The sequence below is a fragment of the Monodelphis domestica genome, chromosome 1, assembly GCF_027887165.1.
Source record: "Monodelphis domestica isolate mMonDom1 chromosome 1, mMonDom1.pri, whole genome shotgun sequence".
In the NCBI taxonomy this organism is placed as follows: Eukaryota; Metazoa; Chordata; class Mammalia; order Didelphimorphia; family Didelphidae; genus Monodelphis; species Monodelphis domestica.
In genome coordinates, this window is record NC_077227.1 from 339770045 (window position 1) to 339796607 (window position 26563).

The following is a 26563-nucleotide window of genomic DNA, read 5'->3' on the forward strand; positions in this document are numbered from 1 at the left end:
GAAAAGAGATGGATTGTCATCATCTCTTGTGTACATATAGACTAATTTTAGAAGTAATTTGTGTGAAAACTAGATTCTGCATGTTATATTCCCTTCTCTAATGACCATTTGCAAATAAGATTCAACTATTTTATATAGTATTATATAGTGACAACTAGATGGTGCAGGGGATAGAGAATTAGTCCTGGGGTCAAGAAGGTTAACATTCAAAGTTGGTCTCAGGTGCTTAGTAGTTGTATGATCCTGTTCGAGTCATTTGACCTCTTTTTTACTTATTATTAAGTAGCCAATCCTGCCCAATTCTCTAACATTTCTTTCATGGGTATAACTATATCTAAATTATTTCAATACACTTGAAAAATAATAACTAACTAATATAGTGCTTACAGTTTGTGGAACAATTTAAATATTTTTATAAAATTCTTTCCATTCTCACAACCTCTTGTGAAACTGAAGAAATAGGAAGCTTAAGTGAATTTCTCAATCATGCTGGGAAGTGTCTGAGGCAGATTCTAAATCAGATCTTCTTGATTCTAAGTCCTGCATCATCATCAGTGCCACTTAGCTGTCTTTCAATGAATTTTTACATTTCTGAAATGAAATGAACTGAAGGCTGGAACCAAAAAGCTTTTCCCCCAAATCCCTGCACCAGCCCAAAAAATGTTTTTGGTCTTACTCCAAATAAATGCTTTAAGTCTCTACTTCTCTTTCAAAAATGTCCATTGAGCTATAGGCTTTATTTAAATATCTGACCTAAAATGACAAATGTGATCATTAAGTTAATTCAGGCAAATCCTTGCACATTGAAAAAAGAAATTATCATGCCCTTTGAAAATCTAGTTCAGATGTCAACTTCTGTATGGAAGAATAAGTAGTGACTGTCTCTGCTCAAGATGCTTTAGATGCTAAAATCAATGGGGGTGTAACCCATGCCTTATTCTAAGCTTCAGATGAAGTCAGTCAAACATTTGAAATAAATCCTGTCTCTGGAGAGATTCGACTTAAAAAACAACTGGATTTCGAGGCAATTCAGAAGTATGAGGTGGATATTGAGGCCATGGACATTGGGGCCCTTTATGGAAAATGCACTATTTTGGTTCAAGTGATGGATCTGAACGACAATTCCTTGGAACTGACTATATTGTCACTAACCAGCCCTATGCCAGAGAACATTCCTGAGAGTGTGGCCACTATTTTCAGCATCAGAGATCGTGACTCTGAGGAAAATGGAAGGATGATTTGCTCCATTCAAGAGGACCTTCCTTTCTCCTTGAAGCCTCACTTGGAGAACTCCTCAATAGTAACTGAGGGAGCTCTAGACAGAGAGGTCAAGGTAGAATACCACATTACCATTTCTGTCATGGATTTGGAGTCCCCAAGGCTCAAAACCGAACCCAATGTCACAATACTGATCTCTGACATCAGTGATAACCCTCCAGTGTTTACTCAGACAGCCTACAAACTGTACCTCCAGGAGAATAAAAGCCCTGCCCTCCACATTGGCAGTGTCAGTGCCAGAGATAAAGACTCAGGAATCAATGCCAAAGTCACCTACTCCCTGCTGCCTCCAGAGAATGGAGACCTGCCTCTCTTCTCCTACATCTCCATCAACTCAGAAAAGGGGTATCTCTATGCTCTGAGATCTCTGGATTATGAAGCCATCCAAGCTTTTCAGTTTACTGTCAAGGTGATTGATGAAGGCTCTCCAGCCCTGAGAAGCCAGACTCTGGTTCAGGTTGTGGTGCTGGATGAGAATGACAACTATCCTTTTGTTCTGCACCCCTTGCAGAATAGGACAGCACCCTGCAATGACCTGGTACCCCAAGCAGCAGAATCAGATTATCTAGTCACCAAGGTTGTTGCTATGGATGAGGACTCAGGACAGAATTCCTGGCTTTCCTATCAGCTGCTCAAAGCCACAGACCCAGGACTCTTCACTGTGTGGGCCCATAATGGAGAAGTTCAAATAACAAAACCCATAAGTGACAGAGATGCTACAAACAGAAGCTCTTGGTGCAGGTGAAGGACAATAGGGAGACACCTATGTCCACAGTGGTCATGCTGAATTTACTCCTGGTAGATGGATTCTCTGAGCCTTTTGTGAAGCTTCCAGATTTGCCCAAAGATGAGCTACAGAATAATTCCCTTACTGTTTATTTGGTAATTTCTTTGGGTTTTGTCTCCATTCTGTACCTGATCTCCCTTATCTTGTACATTGCCATACGATTGTGGAGGAAAAGGGTTGTGTCACAAGGTGATCACTTAGGACCCAGCTGTCGATATTCAGGTCAATTGGTGGAAGTCAATGGCACTGGGACTCTTTCCCAGAGCTTCCAATATGAGATGTGTTTGACTGCTGGCTCAGCAAGCACTGAATTTAAGTTTCTGAAGCCAATTATCCACAGTGTCCCTCCCCCAGCCTCTGGCAAGAACTCAGAAGATTGAAATTTCCAAAATACCTATATGCTTGGTTAAATGTGAAAATTATTCAACTTGTATTTAATATGTAAATTTATTGTCTCTTTGGCTTTTCTATGGCTTGTTACTTAGATACTGAGATTTCATAGATCTGTGATTTTTTCCCCCCTACATGGCCAGCAATTTGATTCCTGATAGCCTTGGATCCAGATCATAGAGCTTATAGGCAGACAGGAAAACTTTTTTGTAGTGATTTTCACTAACGAACGTTTTAGCTAGCTCAAAAAATGAAGATATAATGTCATTACATTTTACATAATCTGCCTGTGGTTAATAGCATTTTAACTATATATAACCTTCAAATAGTAAAGTGGGAAGTTGAACTATCATCTCTCAAATTTTAAAAATGAGATTTATTTCTACTGTTGATCAATTTCAGAATTTCACTCACATTCTGTTTTACATACCTGTATGTTTGCCTTTCACTTCATAAGTTTGGGCTCATGAGGCAAGTGGCTAACATGAGGTTCACTTTTTCTATGTTAAAAGTGAGTTCCCTGCTTTACATAATAGATACATTCCATTATTTCAGTGTTTCTTTATTAAAATAGTGTCAAAACATGGAAGGCTTGTCATTTACCTGATTTGAGAATTCCAAGAATACAGTCCATAAATGATAGTTTCCCAGGCTCAACGAGATGAAGAGATTTACTCATAGTTGAAAAAGTAGGTAGTGTTAAGTGCAATACTTAAACCAAACCCTTCCTAAAGCCATGTTCCGCATTCTACCAAAAATGCTATGACACCTGTTCAACTATCTCTCACAAATTATTTTCTCTGCTCAAAAAAATTAGCTCCCTGCTTAGAGTTGGGGAAAATAAACTATTATAATTTTAGTACTTCATCTTCAGACAGTGAAAGAAAACATTAAATGGTCTTGTAAGAGGAACATCTGTTATGAAACTACAAAACAGGCATAGCAAATGTGGAGAAAAATGCCAGCTATCTAAATGGGAACTTGTGGTAGCTTATATTAGTAAAGGTACATCAGCATTTTGTGGCCTTAGTTTCATCACCTTTACTAAAGAACAATTTGGACTATGTGAGCTACAGTAGTGTGCAAATTTATTGAGACAACCAATAATTTTGATAAGGTTTCATTTTTTGACAGTAATGGTTATATGTATGTGCCAATGGTAAACTAACTCAGAATGCCTGCTCTTAATCAAATAAAATCAGATAAAATTTGATTGAACTGAACTTTAGTTTTCTATCAGTGGAGTGCTAAATTTCATGGTATGGTATACTTGAATATTTTGCTACTATCTTTGTGGTTTAAATATTATGATTTTTTTAAATGGCTATTGATCCAAGGAATGAACAAAGGTTACAGTTCTTAAAGCACACTTCAAAGATTTAGAGGTATTATAGTATCTGTTGATGTTGGAAAGTCAAACATTTCACAGATCATTTAAATTCATAATGATAAAGAATCAACCACATTGAATTGTGAAGGAAATATATAGTTGAAATTTAAAAAACAACATGGAAAATTGGCTCTTTTTTTACTGGTTTGAAATATATTTGAACAATGGCTCAGAACCTACAAATTCCACTTCTCGAAGCTAATTATCCTCACTGTCTTTCCTCAGCCAGCTGTCAAAGACTAACAGGAAAATCCAACCTTAACTTCCTAAATGGTAACAAACTTGATTAAGCTTTGGAATTGATTACCTGAAACAATCTCATCATTTTGTGCATCCAGTTTCTTTCCCAAAAAAGTCAATTTATGGACTTTTTTTCAAACATCACATTAATAAAGAAAATGAAGCAATAGAAACACCATGCTTAACTGCATACACATTATTCCACATCCATATTCATAGTCTTCCCACCTCTCTAGTGAACTTTCTCATGGTCAATCTTGTTCTAAATATTCAATGTTCAGGTTTGGGTAAAAAAAACCCCTAAGATATTTTTTAAATTATTAACTGCTTAGAGACTGTGATCTCAGAGAGCTGAGATTTTTGCCAAGTTAGAGTGGACCTCTCTTCAGATCACCAAAGTGTTGTTTCAATATAAGATTTTTTGCATCCTTGAAATTTCATTTTGGTAACTTCAGTCTGGGGGGGGGGATGTGTGATTAGTGTATTTACATCCTACCTAGCTTGCTTATTATTAATATCAATGAAGTGAGATATTAAGTTATATTTCCTTGCAAGTATATAGAATAATATTTTATCTTAAGAGGTTCATGTTTCAGAATTCTTTGATACTTTGCTTTAAAAAAAGAACTTCATCTTCTGTTTCAGAATCAATATTAATTTTTTGTTCCAAGGCAGAAGAGTTGTAAGGACTAGACAATGGGAGTTAAGTGATTTGCCCAGGTTCACATAGCTAGGAAGTGTCTGAGGCCAAATTTGAACCCAGAATCTCCCATCTCTAAGCCTGGCTGTCAATCTACTGAACCACCTAATTGCCCCTTTCCCTTACTTATTTTGAGCATTTTGTATCTAAGTCATATCAAGTTCATTTTCATGTTTTAAAAATGCAGGGAACACTTAACTAAAAAGGCTCTTTCAAAAATATCCAAATATCTTACTCAAAAGAACATTTGCCTCAAAATATCTGAAAAAATACCTCAACTATTAATTTCACTTCCTCAGTCTACATTCACACTTAGGTAACATTCATTAAGAGAAGTTTAAAAAACTCAGGAAGTTTAATGCATAATATTCTGGATTATTAAAAAGAAAATTATTTTGAATTTTATTTTGTTCTGACCATCTAGTGAGGATAGAATAAAGGAGTAAAAACTCAACTTCCATTTCTTTCTCCTTGATATTTTGCCTTTATCTCTTTACTTTCCCCCCTCATGTCAGGATATCAATTGCCTTAGTTCACCTAGTCTTAAGGCATTTTAAAGGTTTTCTTTTTATATATACTTACAATTTGGTGGAACATATGTTGAAAGTATTTTATTTTGCTGTGCCCCATGTTTCCCAAACTCAATAACAGCTTATGAAATTGTTTAGTGCTGGATTGTATTTGAAACATGTTGTGTTTTAATCTTTGTCTAGTTTATTTCACTAATGTTAATGACTTATTTTTTTTTAAATTTCTTGACTCAAATCAAAAAAGGCTTGATTACATAAGGATAGAAGTTAACTCTATTCGGTGGAGCTTAAGGTCCAACAAACAATTAACATATTTTTCCTTCTCAAAACCATTCCTTCTAACTTTCCCAAACACTTCCTTTAATGACTTTTATGGATTAAAAAAAAACCTCATAAATGTTAGTTTTACCTATATTGCTGAATTTTCCTCTTTATGTATACAAATCAAATGTAAAATTTCAGAGAGATCACTTTTTGCTCTGAGACTTTTATCATCATTATTGAAGTGAAATAAAGAACTAAGAAAAAAAATCAAGAAGATCCTGAATGAACAATGAAAACTGGAGTTTAGTTGGACTAATTTCCACTTAATAAAAGAATAAAACTAAGTTAAGATAGCTGATTTTGTTTAAGCAAACAAAAATATTGGTTAGGAATAAGAGTTAATATAACTATATATATTCCAGTTTATAAATAATGAATCGCTTTTTTTGTTGTTCATCCCTGACTGCTTAATGATTTATTACTGATTATTCAAATACACTTTTCATTGTTTTCCACTGTCTCAACAATTTTTGTTCTTTATCTTGAACTTGAGGGATGCTCTGATCCTAAAAATCTAAAATAATAAATTTTATATTGGGTTAAAGGGCTTTGATAAAAAAAAAAAAAAGCTTTTTGGGGGGGCGTGAAATGGAGTGTAATTTCTCAATGACGACACGTGGTGGCGCTGCAGAATAAGGTGAATAAAATAACTGCAGACCCAGGCAAACTCTATTATCGAAACATAACAAAGGCGGGTCCGGAAGAGAAGACTGCTGGGTTTAGCAAGAGGCAAGAGGTTTCTATTTGGACTATTCTGGATTACACATAAAAACCTTTAGAGACCCTCCAATCAAGAAACAGAGGATTGATTGTACTGGGAGTTTTTCTTGCGGAAAGGATTAAGTATTGTTCATCCATCCAAACAATGGAGACGGCGCCAGGAAAAACTCAGCGCTACAGGCAAGTGACATTCCTTATTTTTGCTTTACTCTTGTCTGAGGCTGTTTCAGAACCCGGGCGGTTTTCAGTAGCTGAGGAAGTGGAGAGCGGTACCTTTGTGGCCAATGTGGTAAAGGCTCTTGGGGTGGGAGTAGGGGAATTGTCTGTCAGGGGGGCTCGAGTGCTCTCTAAGGATAAAAAACAGCACTTACAGCTCAATTGTGAGACCGGAGATCTTCTTATAAAAGAGAAACTGGATCGGGAGGAGCTGTGTGGCCCCACAGAACCATGTGTGCTGCCTTTCCAGATATTACTGGAAAACCCTTTACAATTTTTCCGGGCTGAACTCCAGGTTGACGATATAAATGACCATTCCCCCACGTTTTTAGATACAGAGAAATTTTTGAAAATATCAGAAAGTACCACACTGGGGACAGCTTTCCCGCTGATGATCGCTCAGGATATGGATGTCGGAAAGAACGGTCTCCAAAACTATTCAATCAGCCCCAACTCCTACCTCTCCCTTCGAACTCGCACCCACGGTGATGGAAGGAAGTACCCAGAACTGGTATTGGAAAAAGCTCTGGATCGGGAGGAGCAGCCGGAACTGGCATTAACCCTCACGGCCATGGATGGTGGGTCCCCAGCGAGGTCTGGAACCGCCCAAGTGCGGATCACTGTTTTGGACATCAATGATAACACACCTGTGTTTGCTCAGCTTCGGTATGAAGTGCAGATTCCTGAGAACAGCCCCGTTGGTTCCCTAGTTCTGACTGTTTCTGCTCGAGATTTAGATGCTGGTATCAATGGAGATATAACTTATACTTTATTCCAAGCAACTGCAAAAGTCAGTCAAACATTTGGAGTAGACCTTATCTCAGGAGACATTAGACTGAAAAGAACAGTAGATTTCGAGGAAATTGAAATATATGATCTATATATTGAAGCCACAGATGGCGGGGGCCTTTCTGCAAAATGCAGTCTCTTGGTTCAAGTGACAGATCTGAACGACAATCCTCCAGAACTGAGAATGTCATCATTTACCAGCAATATCCCAGAAAACTCTTCTGAGACTGTGATCGCTATTTTCAGCATCCAAGATCGTGACTCTGGGGACAATGGAAGGATGGTTTGTTCCATCCAGGAAGATCTCCCTTTTGTCCTGAAAGAGCAATTTGAAAACATCTATGTCTTGGTAACAGAAGAAACACTGGACAGAGAGAATAAGGCAGAGTACAACATCACCATTACTATCACCGATTTTGGGTCTCCAAGATTGAAAACTGATTATAACATCACAGTGTTCGTCTCTGATATCAATGACAACTCACCAGTATTTATTCAGACAGTCTATACATTCTACCTCAGGGAGAACAATATCCCTGCTGTCCATATTGGCAGTGTCAGTGCCAATGATAAGGACATAGGCACCAATGCTAAAGTCACCTATTCACTGCTGCCTCTCAAGGATGAAAAGTTGCCCCTCTTCTCTTACATCTCCATCAACTCAGACAATGGATGTCTTTATGCACTTAGATCCCTGGATTATGAAGCCATCCAAGATATACAGTTCATTGTGAAGGCAACTGATGGTGGCTCTCCATCTTTGAGCAGCCAGACTCTGGTTCAAGTTATGGTACAAGATGAGAATGACAACTCTCCTTTTGTGCTGTACCCATTGCAGAATGGTACAGTTCCCTGCAGTGACCTAGTGCCCAGGGCTGCAGAGCCAGGTTACCTAGTGACCAAAATAGTTGCTGTGGATGGAGACTCAGGACAGAATTCCTGGCTTTCCTACCAGTTACTCAAGGCCACAGATCCAGGACTCTTCTCTCTGTGGGTCCATAATGGGGAAGTTCGAACAGCAAGACCCATCAGTGAGAGAGATTCCATAAAGCAAAGACTCCTGGTCTTGGTGAAGGATAATGGACAACCACCTCTATCCACAGAAGCCATATTGAATGTGATCCTGGTTGATGGTTTCTCTGAATCCTACATTCATCTATCAGATGCAACAAAGGAGCAAGCCCAGACTGACTCTCTCACCATTTACTTAGTGATTTCTCTGGCCTCTGTGTCTTTTCTCTTCATGATCTCCATAATCTTGTTCATCTCTGTACATCTTTGTAGGAAAAAAAGAGATACCTTGAATAGTGGCTACTTTGAATCCCATGGAACCTCAGCAGGTCACTTCTTGGATGTAAATGGAACTGGGACTCTGTCCCAGAGCTACCAGTATGAGGTGTGCCTGACCAGTGGCTTGGGGGACCAATGAGTTCAAATTCTTAAAGCCTGTTATTCCCAATGTACAAGTCCAGGGATGTGGAAAAGACAATGGAAAATTCATCCTTTCAAAAAAGCTCTGGAATTAATTAATGACTCCTCTGTATAATGTATCCTATGATAATAATTTATAACAATTATTCATCTTTTCTAATTATATCTTACTATAATCATTTTTATGTGTTCTATTTTGCTCTATACAGGTAACTAATAGTTTAGTTAAGTGATTTATTAAACTTATTTCCTTGGCTTTTAGCAATTTCACATCTAGCATTTTATTTATATTTGGAAGGGACTTCAGATGTTATATAGTACAGTTCCTTTATCTTACACATAAGGAAACTGAAGCCCAGTAAATTAAATAACTAAGTCTTCTAAGAACAGATCTGTTGCTTATTGCCAATAGCAGGATTCAATATTTTAATAACAGTTTAAGTTACTGGTATTTTAACATAATGAAGAACATTTCCACTAAAAATGAAATTTTGATACTTGTCAGAAGTATGCATACTAAAATTGGAATGTATAATGATGATTAATATGACTCCTGCTCCAGGATGGCAAAATCATGAAGCACCCCATATTTTACATAAAATATTATGTTTCACACATCTTTCTGGCTCTTGGTTCTCCCCGTGTCTTTATGTCAAGCATGATAAAAGGGCTTCTGTGAAAAATACATTATCTTCTCCATGATTACTGAATAATATTCTACTGGGTTTTTAAAACTATGTTTTAAGTATCTTCAGGAACTATATACTTCAATTTAATGGTATTTTTAGGTTTTTTAAGGCCTTCCACAATTGATAGCTCATTTTGTCACTGGCCATACTATTGAATGAGGGGAAAAATATGATATTTACATTTAATACTTTTCTACTTCTTACATTACTGCTATCTTGAAATATTCTCATTTCCTACAGTATCACTTTATTTGTTTTAGTCTTTTTCACTCAAAAGTTGTATATTCCTTCAAATTCCTTTGCTTTATATATCATCAAGAAATAATAATCTGACTATGTTATTATGCCAACCTAAATTGCTGGAACAAATTGAATGGTGGAAAATACCTGACAAATACCATTTTCATAATGTGAAGAGTTTTTTTAATTACCTTAAAAATTAAATTAAGAACAACTTTTCAAGGCTAATACATTTCTTAAGATATATTCTATTAATGTTTAATATTGATATAATTGTTAATATGAATATAATTCTTAATTCATTTTTATAAAGAAGTTGATTTCCAGATGTCTCAAAAGATTAAAATAATAAAAGCAGTCCAGTCCCTCTCTATTTTAAAGCCATACTCAGCCATCTGGACATATATAGCCAAACTTTGAAAACTTTCACTATAATATTGTAGTTTGGATGTTTGCACATTTTAATACAATTCCAAAGTGTAATATATGTTTCTCCATCATTTTCCAGTCTCATTCCTCTTGGAGGGGTTTTAATTAAAAACAATTTTTACAGGTTACACATTACAATTTTTTATATTCATTTTCTGGCATTTTACAATACATGTTCTCTTCCTCCCATCTACAAATAGGCAGGAAATATGATCTAGGTTGTATGTATGCTATTGTATAATACAGATTTCCCTATTAATCATGTTGTGAAATGAGGTATATATTGCTTACTCTAAAGAAAAATTCATGGAGGAAATAAAATGAAGAATGGCATGTTTCAATCTGCATTCAGAGTCCACCTATTCTTTCTATGGTGGTGTTCATCTTTTTTCATCATGAATCCCTTGGAGTTACCTTGGATTCTTGCCTTATTGAAAATAGTTAAGTCATTTACTGTTGCTCATCATGAATTGTTGTTACTGTATACAATGTTCTTCTGGTTCTGCTCACTTCTTGTATTACTTCATATGTCTTATATGTCTTCCCAGGTTTTTTGTAATCATTTTATTTGTCATTTCTTATGGCACAATACTAATTCAGTAAAATCATACAGCACAACTTGTTTAGCCATCCCTTCAGCTTCCAGTTCTTTGCAACCACAAGAAGTTACTAAAATATTTTAAGTCTGGTAAAAAAACAGGAATCCTTGGAAATTTTCTATTTTATTAAATGGCCATAAGTTCCCTTGGGGAAAAAAATGTAGTCAGTTTTGATGAGTTGGTGATTCTTCTTTGCAAACCCAGTTCCCTTGCCTTCTGGAATATTGTATTTCAAGCCTTCTAACCTTTCAGTGTGGAAGCTGTCAGATCCTTTTTAATCCTGACTGGGGCTCCATGATATTTGAATTGTTTCTTTCTGGCTGATTGCAACATTTTCCTCCTTGGCCTGGGATTCTTGAACTTGGATATAACATTGCTAGGAGTTGTCTTTGGGAGATTAATTGCAGAAAGTGATCCGTGGATTCTTTCAATTTCTATTTTAGTCTATTGTTCAAGAATATCAGGGCAGTTTTCTTGGATAAGTTCTTATAATATGATATCTAGGCCTTTTTTTTTTTTTGGTTATGACTTTCAAATAGTCCAATAATTCTTAAATTATCTCTCTTAGATCTTTTTTCCAGGTCAATTGTGTTTTAAAAAAAACCTTACCTTCCATCTTGGAATTAATACTGTGTATTGGTTCCAAGGCAGAAGAGTGGTAAGGGCTAGGCAATGGAGGTTAAGTGACTTGCCCAGGGACTCACAGCTGGGAAGTATCTAAGGTCAATTGTTTTTTCAATGAGATATTTCACATTTTTTCTCATTTTTTAAATTCTTTTGATTTTGTTTTGTTTCTTGATGTCTTGCAAAGTCATTAGCTTCTATTTGCCCAATTCTAATTTTTAAAGACTGAATTTCTTACATGACCTTTTGATCTTCCATTTCCATTTGGTCCCTTCTACTTTTCATTACATTCTTTTTTCATTGGATTCCCCCCCCCTCTTTTTTCAGTAGGTCAATTCTGTTTCTTAGAAAATTCTTTTCTTCATTGGATTTTTGTGCCTCCTTTCACAATTGACCAATTGTGCTTTTTAAGCTGTTATTTTCTTTTTGCATTTCTTTTCCCCAGTTTTTTTGAACTGTTTTATTTTATCTTTGAATTCCTTTTTTAGTTCTTCAGTGTTTGAGAACAATTTCTATTTTTCTTTGAAATTTTGCCTATGGTTGTTTGAATTGCACCATCCCCTATTGATTTTGTGCTTTGCTTTTTATCACCATAAAATTTTTCTAGAGTTAGGAGTTCCTTTTTCTGTTTGCTCATTTTCCCAGCATTTTTTTGCCAGTGGTCTGGGAATTCTGAAAGCTGATGATTCTATCTACTCTGCTGCTGGCTTACAGGGCTCAGCAATGTGACCTATTTGGCCCTGGGGCTACATCTTTACCTTAGTAGTGCAGGCTTGAACAGGCTCAAAAAGGACTTCTACACTTTACTATGGGCTGGTGCTAGGACTGAGACTTCAAGGGGGTGGATCTGAGGTACTCTTTTGTTGGTGTATCCTGGGTCCTGGAATCCTGAAGAATCCTGGGGAATCTGGTGCAATTGGCAAGGATGTGGTCAGTCAGCACTTCTCTCTGTGCAGTGTTGCTTCTGGTTCCCCCTGATCCCATGAAAATCAACTCTCTCTTTTTATCTTTCAAGTTGTGTTCAGTGGGAAAGCCCCCTCACTCTGTCTTGCTGTTGGTTTTTTACTCCTGTCATTTTGAGTTGCTTTTTAAAGATTGGTTTGGAAGGATTGTCAGAGAAATTTCAGCTTTCACTACCATCTTGGCTCTATCCACCTCATGAAAATCTTTTAGAACAGATGGTTTCTTTTCCTTTTTCCTTCATCACCTTATGAAATAAACCCAATAGTGGCATTGCTGGGTCAAAACATAGACACAGTCTCACTCTTATGGTATAATTCCAGATTACTCTCCAAAAGAGTTGGATCAGTTCACAATTCCACCAACATATTAATGTCCCCATTTTTCCAAATCTCCTCCAATAGTTGTCATTTTGACCTTTTATAATTTTAGCCAATATGATAGATGTGATATGATATCTCAAAGTTGTTTTCATTTGTATTTCTTTAATCAATAAAGATTTAGAGGATTTCCCATATTATTATATATAGCCTTGTTGATTCCTTCATCCAAAAACTGTTAATTCATATCTTTTGACCATTTACAATTTGGGGAATGGCTCATATTATTATATATTTGACACAGTCACCTATACATTTTAGATATGGAACCCCCTTCAGAAAAAAAAGTCCTATAAAAACTTTCCTCCAATGTATTCCTTTACTTCTAATCTTGGCTATATTAGTTTCATTTAGATAAAACTTTCAATTTAGCACATTTAAGGCGATCAGTTTTACATTTTACAATGCTTTCTGTCTCTTGGTTATTCCTAATTTTTTCTCCTATCTATAAATCTGATAGATAATATATTTCCTATTCTTCTAATTTGCTTATAATATCTCCCTTTGCCTAGGTCATATATCCATTTAGGCCTTATCTCGGTAAATATTGGAAGATAATGGTCTGTATCTGGTTTCTGCCAAACTGCTTTCCAGTTTCCCCAATAACTTTTACCAAATACTGAATTCTTATTCCAAAAACTTGGATTTTTACCTTTGTTAAGCCCAATATTTCTATAATCTTTTACAGCTATTTGTTGTATGTGTATTCTGTTTCACTGATCTACTTTTCTATTTCTTACCCAGTACCTGAGAATTTTGGTAATTACTACTTTATAATATAGTTCAAAATCTAGTACTACTAAATTTCCTTAACAATTTTTTCACTTTTCCTTTGATATTCTTGACCTTTTGTTTTTCCAAATGAATTTTGTTATTATTTTTCCTAGTTCAATAAAATAAAGATAATTTAATTAGTATAACATTGAATAAGTTGATTAAGTAGAATTGTCATTTTAATTATACTGGCTCTGCCTGCCAATGAACAATGAATATTTCCCTAAATATTTAAGTCTGACTATTTGTATAAAAATGATTTTATAATTGTGTGCATATAGTCTCTATTATTGTTTCTGAAAGATATATTCCTAGATATTTTGTTCTATCCATGGTTAATTCATTTGTAAGTTGTTTTTAAATTTTAATAATGAATGTCCAGATAAGTTTTCCAAAGTTATATGATCCAAATTTTCTCACTCTCTTATTCTCTCCCTACTCTTAGAGCTGGTAAGCAAGTCAATCTGGGTTATACATGTATTGTCACACAAAATCTTTTTATATTATTAACTTTTGAAAGTGAACAATCTTATAAAAACCAAAACCCTAAAACATATGCCCAAATAAACAAGATGGATATGATTCCATCTGCTTTCCTTCTCCAATAGTTCTTTCTCTGAAGATGGATAGTATTCTTTGTCATAAGTCCCTCAGATATGTCCTGGATCATTGTATTGCTGAGAGTAGCTAAGTCAGTCACATCTGATCATTCCACAGTATTGCTATTACTGTGTACCATGTTTTCCTGGTTCTTATCTTGCTTTGCATCAGTCCATGTAGGTCTTTCCAGCTCTTTCTGATATCATCTTGTTCATCATTGCTTATAGTTCAATAGTATTTCATCACCATCATATTCCACTTTGTTCAGCCATTCCCCAATGGAGGAATATTCCTTTAGTTTCCAATTCTTTGCCACCACAAAGAGAGCAAATTTGTCACTTTCCTTCATTGTCATATTGGCCAATCTGATAGGTATAAGGTGGTACCTCAGAGTTGTTTAAATTTTTCTAATCAAGAGTGATTTGGAACATTCTTTCATATGATTAGCTTTGATTTCTTCATCTGAAAACTGCCTATTCATATATTTTGACCATTTATCAATTGAGGAATGACATGGAATCTTATAAATTTAACTTAGTTCTTTATATATTTGAGAAATGAGACCTTCATCAGAGAAATTTCTCATAAAATTTTCCCAGTCTGTTGTTTTCCTTCTATCAGAAAAAGTGAGTTCTTATCATTGAGTAATATCTAAACAGATTATGGCATGTAAATGTAAAGAAATATTGTTATTTTGGTATATATAGTAAGATGTAATAAAAAAAAGAACATGATGGATTTAGAGAAATGTGTGAAGTCTTGTAGGAACAGAAACTTAGTAAAGTAAGCAGAACCAAGAAAGATAACATGGCACAGTGGATAAAGTAACTAGCTAGAAGTCAGTTAAAATCTCATTTCCAATATATACTAGTTGTGTTGCCCTAGACAAGTCACTTAACCTGTTGTAAATCTGTTTTCCTCATTTGTCAAATGAGAAGATTGGACCAGAAGGACTATAAGGTCCTTTACAGACCTAATGAATATACACAATAACTGCAGTAATGAAGAAAAAGAACACTAAATCAAAAGCAAATACTTTCAATAACTAATTTATCCCGGAGAAGATATGAGGAAATGTGCTTTTGTATTTTCTTTGGAGACTTTGGGGACACAGTGTGAAATATCACCTCAGACCTTTGACTCATTGATATCCCAGAACTATACGCCAAAGAGACTAAAGAAAGAGGAATATGACCCATCTGTTAAAAACAAAATCAGAGCCCCCTTTTTATAGTGGCAAAGGACTGAAATTTAAGGGAATACTCATCACTTGTGTAACAATTGAACAATTTATGCAGTATTTACATAATAGAATATTATTATACTGTAAGAAATATTTTTAAATAGGATAGTATTAGAAAAGCTGAATTGATTTAGATCAAAGTGAATGGCACCCAAGAAACAAACTATATGATAACAACTATATTGTAAAGAAAAATAACTTTGAAAGATTTTAAAACTCTGACAATCATGATTCCATAGAACTGTTGATAAAACAATACCATTTCCTAGGAGATGATTGATTAATCAGCAAAAGTTTCAGAATGAAACATCTATTTTTAGACATGGTCACTGTAAGGATTTGTTTTTGTTGAATATTCTTGATAAAAGTGACTTTTATTTTATTTGGGGAGAGAGAATGGGGGAGAAAAAGAGGTAGTGATAGTGATCAATTTTATTTAAAGAAATAAGAAGAGTCACTGAGGCTTTAAAAATGAACAGAAGGTAAATCAGTAGGGAATAGGCAAGCAAGACAGCTTTAAAAATAACATGTTGAACTTCAAAAAGCTTAAGAAGTCTGCTAAATACAATTACCAACCATGACTCCATAAGACCTATGGTGAAAGATGAAGTATGCTACCTAACTCCTGACAGATATATGTCCACCCTGAAGGATTCAGGGTGCAGATACATAAGTACAAAAATACATATATGTATAAAATATGTGTGTATGCATATGTGCAAATATTTATATACCTGGTCAATGCAAGAATTTGTTTCCTTGACTATTATGTATATTTGCTACAATAAGTTTGATATTCTTTCCTCCTCCTAGTGGTATGTGAAGGTTAAAGAGAAACTGAATCAAATTTTGTCAATTAAAAGCAGAAAAATTAATAAACAAAAAAGAAAACAACATGTTGGATTTGTTGTGTGCTTGGAGGGAGAAGTGAAATGTAGTTGATATAGTGCAGCTTAATGTGCTATTCCCTTTATTTGTTCTGCTTTGTGTGTAGGAAAGCACATCGTACTTAGTGCTTGTGAGTCTGAGGGGAAAAAATGAAAAATTTTAAAATGTTATTCAAATACAGCCATTCTAGTTGGTTTGGATTAACTTTTTTCTTTTTTAGTAATGAAGGTCTGCTAACCAGAGGAATATATACAGAAATTATTGTTATGTTAAAAACAAAAGGCATCGATAAAAGTCTTAAAGTATATACAAGTATTTCTGCAATTATGAAAGTTGGTTTGCCATATTAACATTCAGCATTTTGAAAAAGTGTCAATAACCAGGATGTGGAAAATAATATAACAAATGAAACAAACTATTAAACTTACAAAATCTCTATTGAAAGAGGAAACAGTGAGTGCTTTTTGTTACATACCACAGGTTGGGGAAACGCTTTTTGTCTGGGGTCAGGTCCTAGCCGACAATCATATTACAGTATTTTCTTTATATTCATGATAACATGAAAGACCGTTTTCGGACACCTGGCGGACACTTCTTAGCTGTACGCTAAGAAGGCAGGACAGGAAATCTATTGGATTTACTGATGCAGGGGGCGACATTAGCCAGAGAACAGGAGTGTAATTGTCAAGTAGTAAAGAGGCTTTGTTAGCTATAGCTGGGAAGGAAGAGAGCCTCGGGACAGTCACCCGAATAGTCACAGATTAAGAAATCAGAGACTACGGAAGTGAAGTTGAAAACCGAAGAGCTCACCGAACTAAGCATGGAGCCTAAAGCCGGGACAAGTTCTTGTTCTTGTTCTTGTTCTTGTTCTTGTTCTTGTTCTTGTTCTTGTTCTTGTTCTTGTTCTTCTTGTTCTTCTTGTTCTTGTTCTTGTTCTTGTTCTTGTTCTTGTTCTTGTTCTTGTTCTTCTTCTCTCTCTCTCTCTCTCTCTCTCTCTCTCTCTCTCTCTCTCTCTCTCTCTCTCTCTCTCTCTCTCTCTTTCTTTCTCTCTCTCTCTCTCTTTTGTGGGCGTCAGAATTTTCGGCAGTATTCGGTCGCTGAGGAAATGAAGAGAGGCTCCTTTCTAGCCAATGTGGCAAATGACTGTGGTCTGGAAATGAGGGAGCTTTCAGCCAGGGTGGGGAGAATCGTCCCGGACAACAATAAAGAGTATTTGCAGCTCAACCGGGAAACTGGGGATCTCCTCCTAAAAGATAAACTGGACCGAGAGGAGCTATGCGGTCCCACCAAGTCTTGTGTGCTACCTTTTCAGATCTTACTGGAAAATCCTTTGCAGTTTTTCCAGTTCGAGTTGCAAGTGCAAGATATAAATGACCATTGACCTCTGTTTCTGGACACTGAGCTGTTCCCGAAAATACTAGAAAGTACAACACCCGGGACATCGTTCCTCCTAGAAAGTGCACAGGATTTAGACATAGGGGGAAACGGACTTCAAGATTATATGGTTAATTCCAGCCCCCATTTCCACATTAAAATTCAAGAGAGTGGAGAGGGCAAGAAATATCCGGAGCTTATCCTGGATAAATCATTGGAAAGGGAGGAAAAGTCAGAGATAATTTTAATCCTCACAGTATTGGATGGAGGATCTTCTCCCAGGTCTGGGACTGCCCTGATCCGGGTCTTAATTATGGACGTCAATGACAATGCTCCTGTTTTTACTCATCTTCGTCATGAGGTTCAGATCCCTGAGAACAGCCCCGTTGGCTTTCTGGTTGTCTGTCTCTGCTAGAGATTTAGATACAGGAAATAATGGAGAAATAACATACATTCTTCCACTCATCAGAAAATATACGCAGAACTTTTCAAATCGATTTCACCACTGGGGAACTTCATCTAGGGGCACATCTGGATTATGAGACTATTCAGGATTACACAGTGACAATTCAAGCCACGGATGGAGGGGGCCTCTCAGAGAAATGTATTGTATTTATCCAAGTGGTCGATCTAAACGACAACCCCCCTGAACTGATCATGTCGTCATTAACCAGTCCCATTCCTGAGAATTCACCTGACACTGTTGTCGATGTTTTCAAAATCCGAGATTTAGATTCGGGGATAATGGCAAGATGCTTTGTTTCATCCAGGATCATGTTCCTTTCGTATTGAAACCTTCCCTGAAGAACTTCTATACTCTCTTAACAGAAGGAGCTCTGGACAGAAAGAGCAGGTTCGAATACAACATCACCATTACTGTCACAGATTTAGGTTCCCCCAGGCTGAAAATTGAATACAATATCACCCTAATGATTTCTGACATCAATGACAATCCCCCAGTATTTATTCAAACAGCATATACACTCTACTTCAGGGAGAACAACAGCCCTGCCCTTCAAATAGGCAGTGTCTGTGCCAGCGACAGAGACTCAGGGACAAATGCCAAAGTCACCTATTCTCTGCTCTCTCCAGAGACTGGAAATCTGCCCCTCTTCTCCTACATCTCCATCAATTCAGACAATGGATAGCTCTATGCTCTGAGATCTCTGAATCATGAAGTCATTCAAGCTTTCCAGTTCACAGTGAAGGCAACTAACTGATGTTGGCTCCCCACCCTTGAGTAGTCAGGTTCTGGTTCAGGTCCTAGTACTGGATGAGAATGACAACACACCCTTTGTTCTGTACCCTCTGCAGAATGACACAGCTCCCTGCAATGACCTGGTGCCCAGGGCTACAGAGCCAGGTTACCTAGTGACCAAAGTATTTGCTGTGGATGGAGACTCAGGACAGAATTTCTGGTTTTCCTACCAGTTACTCAAGGCCACAGACCCAGGACTCTTCATTGTGGGCCCACAATGGGGAAGTTTGAACAGCAAGACCCATCAGAGAGAGAGACACTATTAAGCAGAGGCTTCTGGTACTGATGAAGGACAATGGGCAGCCCCCTCTGTCCACAGCAGCCACACTGAATGTGCTCCTGGTAGATGGCTTCTCTGAGCCCTATATGAAGCTTCCAGATGTATTGAAAGAGGAGCCAAAGATGGATTCCCTCATAGTCTACTTGGTTATTTCTCTAGCTTCAGTGTCCTTTCTCTTCTTAATCTCTGTCATACTTCTCATCTCTGTATGCCTATGGAGGAAACAGAAAAGAGCAGTAGAAGGTGGAAACTTTGCCTGTGGAGTCTCCTTTCAAGGACACTTAGTGAATGTTAGTGGCACAGAGACCTTGTCTCAGAGCTATCAGTATGATGTGTGTCTGATCAGTGGCTCAGGTGAAGGTGAGTTCAAATTCTTGAAGCCCATTATTTCCAATATCTCTGCTCCAATTACTCAGAAAGATCCTGAGGAAATCCCACCCTTTCCTAATAGCACTGGATTCAGCTAAAAATTAAAAAAGAATATTTTCAAGAATTAACATATTTGTTGATTTTTCAATATTCTTCATGTCTTATAGAAGAGCTAAATAGCGTTTCCCTTCTACATATTCTAATTCAGTTGGATATTGATGAATTAAATTGAGATTCTAACAATTTTCTAAAAATGCATGCCTTTCCCTCATTTACCCTCCCTTGGTTTTGTAGTTCAATTTTATCCTTTATACTGGAGCTTAAATGGATACTCGCCAACTGAAACTTGGCCTCTGAATTCTTCTATCTTTTCAATATAGTCTCCTTTAGCTATGAAGAACTGACCCCCTTTAGCTCCTCTGTTCTACACTACTCTGTACCATCTACTTTACTCTAAATATGTTCTTCAACAGCATGCTTTCTAGGTTTTCTAATTTTTGTCACAATAAAAATGTTGTCACTGAAAGTAATTAGCTTATTCTCATAGCAAAATACATCCTCGATTCTCTTGTGTAGTTGGTACTTTGGGGGAACTTTTGATTTGGGGGATCTTATCATTATAATTTAACATGTACCTATGTTTCCTGCCCCCTTCAGTTGTATTGTAATCATATGAATAAGCTTTTCCGATGGTAAATTTTCTGGAGACATATTACTAGAAAATTGTCTACAGTGTGATACATTTTTTTCAACTGGAGTAGATAAAGATCATTCCAAGATGCTAGGGCTGAAAAAACTTAGCATAGCCTTGGATGTGAAGATTGACTACCTAAAGAAAGATGGTTAATAGCTAGAGCTAGAAAAATGACAAAAGTAGAATTTAAACCTAGGTCCTTTAACTTGAAATCCATTAGCTCTTTTCACTATACTATGACACTTCCTATCAAAGAATTCACAGATCCTTGGAATATTAGTAATAAGTGTTATTGAAAGAATAAGAATTTTCTTATGCTTCATTATATCATTTCAAGCTATAATCATGTTGAATGAAAAACATACAAGCTGAAAATAATTGTACATTTTGGAGTAAACAATTTAAAGCCCATTCAAAAGAAAATTTGTGGGACTTTTTACTACCTCTTTTTTTTTTACAATAAAGTGGCTTTTGAGGAGTTTTGAGGAATTTATAATCTTAACCAAGGTGGTAATGATGAGAACCTTTTCTATATGACTACAACATGCTATTAAATTTCCATTTCCTTTGATATGCTCAGAACTCAAATTAGTTATACAATTTAAAGTATATAACATTTTTAAAAATACAAATTAAAGTAAATTTAAGGCATCATATTTTCAAAATTATTTTTATTTTATTTATTTTTATGTGGTTTTATGAGGACCAAATTTGCCTTGTGCTGAGATACCCATCTACCAGTAAAGATAGGTACAGTCAGAAAGAACAAGCTTCATGGCCATAAAGATTGTTACTCCATTCTTTTTTAGTTCTAATGGATCAATTTGAATTGAATTTGTTGCTGAATTTCACTAGTAAGTCAAAGGAATGACCTGAATGAAATAGACATTTCATAGGACAAAAGAAATAGATAAATCTCATTTACAGAATTTGCATATTCTTCCTGGAATTTTGTTCAGTTCTCAAACTATTTGAACTATTTGAACATGTTATGATAACTTCTTTCTGAAGAAGTTTCTGTTTCTGTTGACCATAGCACATGCATTTTGAGTAGTAATGATGAATCTATGAAAGCTCCTTCCTCTCTAAGTATTTCTCATTGTGTAGGTGTAGCCCTGGGTTCTTAAAGATTTTCATCAGATTGAAAGCTTTGGCAAGTCCTGAACAATTTGGGGGGAAAAAAAAAACTTTGTATATGGGCTTATGCCTGATTGTAGGTCTGTCATCCAAGCAACAACCTAGCTAAGTTTATAGTCATTCACAAGCTGTCTGAAGTATTATTACTTTTTCTCCCAAAGTTAGTGCTCTCTACCAGTTATAGAATGTTATGATCTGTGTTGGTAGAAGGATTACCAGAATCTGTGACACATAGCTCCTTGAAATCTTTTGATGGTGAATTGGATCAAGTGTAATTTCTTTGGGGGTTATGGTAAATCTAGAAAATGTAAGGATAGCAGTGAAAAGACAGTTTCTACCTCAACTTACCCACTAAGAGTCCATCCTATAACTTAGAACTCAATATAAAGGTCTTCTAAATGATGGACTTTCCCTCTAGTATTCAAAATAGAACTCAAAATAAAGAACAGAATCACCTTCCCAGAGAACTCCTTCCCCTAATAGTTGAAGAACTGGAATCCTTTGTCATACCAAACACTCTGCAAATCAAGGAGAAATACCCTCGCATGTTTTTTTTGTAAATGTAAATTGCATTTTAATCAAGATTTTCCAACATGTTAAAATTGAGACATTTTTTATTTTGCATGGGATAGTGTCCTAAACCAGAACATAGATTAAAATTTCCCTTATCTTGCCCAAATTAAATATTTAAAAGGAAAAACAAGCTGTGAGTGATAAAGACTCATGTTCAATCATCTTTTTCTATTCAACTTTGTATATGGAAATTTTTTTATTTGGAATTTGTTAGTCAAATTTTTAAAAAACAATTAAAAACAATTTTAAAAATCTTAAACTAAACACATCCTGATTAAAAAAAAAAAAACCTCCTCACTCATAGCCACTTCCTCCCCTTAGAGTTCATATTCAATTCAAATAACCATTTCAATTCAAATTATTGGAAGCTTCTCTAAATAGTTTGTTTCTTTTGTGTATGTTCTTTCTCAGCCACATGTCTTGTGCAGTTTTTCTCAAAAAAAATGACCATGCCTAGAAGATTCTCATTAACCATAAAATTTAGTTTGTGACAGCCCTCAGAGCTTTTTTGAAACCTGCAGATCCCAGAGCCAGACTTCTAGTTTCACCTCTTTTAAGAACACCATCCCCATAAAGAGAGAATTTTGAATCAAGCTGGTGAGAAACATTGACGAGATTTTTCAGTGCCTGTGAAAAGGATTCATTTAGTTCTTTGAAAGAACACGTGGTGGCGCCGCAGACTATGAAGAAGAAGGCGAAAAAAATGCATTTCAGATGCCAACTCTAATACGTTGAAATACGAGCAGCCATAGATAGTCCTGACAGGATATGCGCTGTTATCCAGATCTGAAAAGAGGATTGCGAAGCTGAAAGGCATATCGTCTTTACATTTCCGAGGTTTTAGACTGGCGGGTTGCTGTGGTGTGCCTTTAAGGTGCAGCTGGAAGTTGAGCTAGGTCCTAATTGCCTGAAAGGAGGATCCCGGAAGAACAATGAAGCCCAGAGGGAAGTCGATTCCATTCCAAAGGCAAGTTCTCTTCCTTGTTTTGCTCTGTGTGTGTGTATCGTCTCTGGAACCCGGGAGCTTCTCAGTGGCGGAGGAAATGGAGAGTAGATCTTTTGTGGGCAATGTGGCAAAGGTTTTGGGCTTGAAGGTTGAGGAACTGTCTGCCAGAGGGGCTCAGATCACTTCTAAAGGGAAAAAACAGCATTTACAGCTCAACATTCAGACCGGAGATTTGCTCCTAAAAGAGAAATTGGATAGGGAGGAGCTGTGCGGCCCTATCGATCCCTGTGTGCTGCCTTTCCAGATTTTATTGGAAAACCCCTTTCACGTAATTCCTGCAGAGCTGAGAGTGCTAGATGTGAATGATCACGAGCCTGTGTTCCCAGACAGTGAAATGCTCTTGAAAATCCTAGAGAATAGCCCACCAGAATCTTTATTTTCTCTGAAAAATGCTTTAGATTTGGATGTAGGTATCAACAATGTTCAGAACTATACAGTCAACCCGAACTCCCATTTCCGTGTTCACACTCGAACCCGCAGTGATGGAAGGAAGTACCCAGAGCTGGTCTTGGGCAAAACCCTTGATCGCGAGGAGCAGCCAGAGTTCGCCTTAACCCTGACTGCGGTAGACGGTGGATCCCCGCCCAAGTCTGGGACCGCCCAAATTCGAGTCTTGGTTGTAGACATCAATGATAATAGTCCTGTGTTTGCCCAGTCCCAGTATGAGGTTCAGATTCCTGAGGACAGCCCCATCGATTCCTTGGTTGTCACTGTATCTGCCACAGACTTGGACACAGGAAGCAATGGTGAAATTTCATACTTACTTATTCAGAGTTCTGAGGAGATTACCCAAACGTTTAAAATAAACCCCCTTTCCGGAGAAATTCGATTGAAAAGACAAGTGGATTTTGAGATAATTCAGTCATATGAAGTAGATATTGAGGCCACCGACGGTGGAGGCCTTTCTGGAAAATGTACTGTCCTAATCCATGTAATGGACTTAAATGACAATCCTCCAGAATTAACTTTGTCTTCTTTAAATAGTCCCATCGCTGAGGACTCATCTGATGTTGTCGTTGCTGTTTTCAGTATTTCAGACCCGGATTCAGGAGACAAGGGAAGGATAGTTTGCTCTATCCAAGATAATATTCCCTTTGTTCTGAAATCATCTTTGGAGAACTTCTATACCTTGGTAACTGATGGAGTTCTGGACAGAGAGAGCAGAGACGTGTACAACATCACCATTACTGTCACAGATTTGGGATCTCCTAGGCTCAAAACTGAGCAAAATATCACAGTACTGATCTCTGATGTCAATGATAACCCTCCAGTGTTTACTCAGACAGCCTACACACTATACCTCCAGGAGAATAACAACCCTGCTTTCCACATTGGTGGCATCAGTGCCAGTGACAGGGACTGGGGTTCAAATGCCAAAATTACCTACTCCCTGCTGCCTCCAGAAACTGAAGAACTTCCCCTCTTCTCTTATATATCCATCAACTCAGACAATGGGCATCTCTATGCCTTGAGATCCTTGGATTATGAAACCATTCAAACTTTCCTGTTTACTGTGAAGGCAGTTGATGGAGGCTCCCCAGCTCTGAGTAGTCAGGCACTGGTTCAGCTAATAATCCAGGATGAAAATGATAATTCTCCCTTTGTTCTATACCCTTTGCAGAATGGCACAGCCCCTTGTAATGACCTAGTACCAAGGATGGCAGAACCAGGTTACTTGGTCACAAAGGTGGTAGCTGTGGATAGAGACTCAGGACAGAATTCCTGGCTTTCTTACCAACTGCTCAAAGCCACAGACCCAGGACTTTTCACTGTGTGGTCCCAGAATGGGGAAGTACATACAGTGAGGCCCATTAGTGACAAAGATGCTATCAAGCAGAGGCTCCTGGTACTAGTGAAAGATAATGGGCAGCCACCTTTGTCCACAGCAGCCACACTAAATGTGCTCCTAGTCGATGGATTTTCTGAGCCTTACTTACAGCTCCCAGATATACCTAAGGAGCAAGCCCAGCATGACTCTCTCACCATTTATTTGATCATTTCTCTAGTTTCTGTTTCTTTCCTTTTTCTGTTTTCTGTGATAATGTTTATTGCTCTGCGCTTGTGGAGAAAGAAGGATGCCACTGATGGCAATCATTTCAGGCCCAACAGCTCTTTCCCAGGCCATTTGGTGGATATTAGGGGTACTGGGACCCTGTCCCAGAATTACCACTATGAAGTATGTCTGACCAATGATTCTGGCACTAGTGAGTTTAAGTTCTTAAAGCCTATTATTTCTAGCCTGCCTACTGAGGACAGTGGAAGAAACTCAGAAGAAAGTCCTCCCTTCCAGAAGAATTTAGGGCTCAGTTAAGTATTTGTCAAATTGAGATGCTACATATTCAATTTGTAAGTTTCTATTATGTTTCTTTACCTAGTTAATTTCATGCATCTGTATGTTCATATATATTTTATTTTTACCTAATTAGGGATGGGTCTCTACCTTACTAGTTCTTATTACAGGGCTACAAAGCTTATTAACTATCTTAAATATTTGTTGCAACAATATTAGTTTAAGGAAGAATATAAACTAGTTTATAAATTGAATTTATATTGTGCTACATTCTTTTCTGCATGTGATTAATGACATACTAATGACATTCAAATACAAAGAGTAAAATAGAAGAATGAATTATCTTCACTCTCAAATGTTTAAAATATTTCATTTTCTTGGAAAGGCTACATATATTTAAGTATGATTATTATACATAGAAAGTTTCCAAATGTTCCCTTTACAAGAAAAAGAAATATAGTGTGTACTGAGTCAAGACATTTGCCTAAAACCCTCTTTTAGCATTCTTCTAAACAAATAACAGGGTTTTAAAATCTTCTATCTCGAGTTTATAAGTGTACCTTAAGTCAAGGCTATATCCAGATAGGAAATTTGAAGTGACAAACCTAAATGATCACTAAATTTATGTCAATAAACTATTGGCCACTGATAAATCAACATATTTTTATGTCATCAGAGTCAAGTTACATGCTAAGAGTCTGTCTTCACCTTGCCATGAAAATGTGATCTTTTGTATTTGTCCCACAATAATCTCTATACTTTTTATCCTATCTTAGCATTCCCTTTCCTTATTCTTGATCCTAGAGTTGAAAAACTTTTTAACACTTCCTGTTTTTAAAAAATGGTTGATAAACATACATATTTAAAATAAACACAATATAGATATAAAATTGTTACTTAGTTCTCAATTCTGCTAAGTACACATTATGGAAATTCAATAAATATTTATGGAGCTGGATTTTGTTAGATCTTTTTTTTGGCACATGGTGTGTCCTAATCTGAGCATTGTACCATATCTCTTTCAGCCATAATTTTGAATGATGATTTTCCAGCTTCACCTTGCAATGATCTAAGCATCATTTAATGGATCTTGAGTTCCAATGTACTTAATTTAGAAAATGTTTAAATTTTCCAAATTGTTTTTTTATAATTTCAACAATTTTTATGGATTGTTTTTCTAGTATAGATAGTACCTTTTTATTAAAATAATTCTTTTCTACTATATGTATCAAAATTCCATTTGTTCTCCAAATATATCACTTTGTCTGTGTTGCATTGGGTCTAGACTGTATTTATACCTGTCAAATTAAATTAAGAGCTAAGTAATACAGACAGATCAATAAAGTGGAAATCTGAACTAA

General features: G+C 36.4%; 1 protein-coding gene and 3 pseudogenes across 1 annotated transcript; all 4 read left to right on the forward strand.

Annotated features, from left to right (window-relative positions):
* Positions 1-82: 82 nt before the first annotated feature.
* Positions 83-4606, forward strand: LOC103100513 (protocadherin beta-15-like; annotated as a pseudogene).
* A 1690-nt stretch (positions 4607-6296) lies between these two features.
* On the forward strand, positions 6297-10500 carry LOC100027191 (protocadherin beta-16-like; annotated as a pseudogene).
* Positions 10501-10628: 128 nt separating this feature from the next.
* Positions 10629-22134, forward strand: LOC100027213 (protocadherin beta-7-like; annotated as a pseudogene).
* Positions 22135-22301: 167 nt separating this feature from the next.
* LOC100027226 (protocadherin beta-16-like) lies at positions 22302-25456 on the forward strand. Its single transcript, XM_001377545.4, has one exon. It carries the CDS (start codon positions 22839-22841, stop codon positions 25221-25223), a length of 2385 nt encoding a protein of 794 aa, XP_001377582.1. The 5' UTR covers positions 22302-22838; the 3' UTR covers positions 25224-25456.
* The last annotated feature ends 1107 nt before the right edge of the window (positions 25457-26563 follow it).

Excerpts from the sequence above, each read along its gene's own strand:
- LOC100027226 (XM_001377545.4), top strand. The coding sequence starts at position 22,839 with ATGAAGCCCAGAGGGAAGTCGATTCCATTCCAAAGGCAAGTTCTCTTC.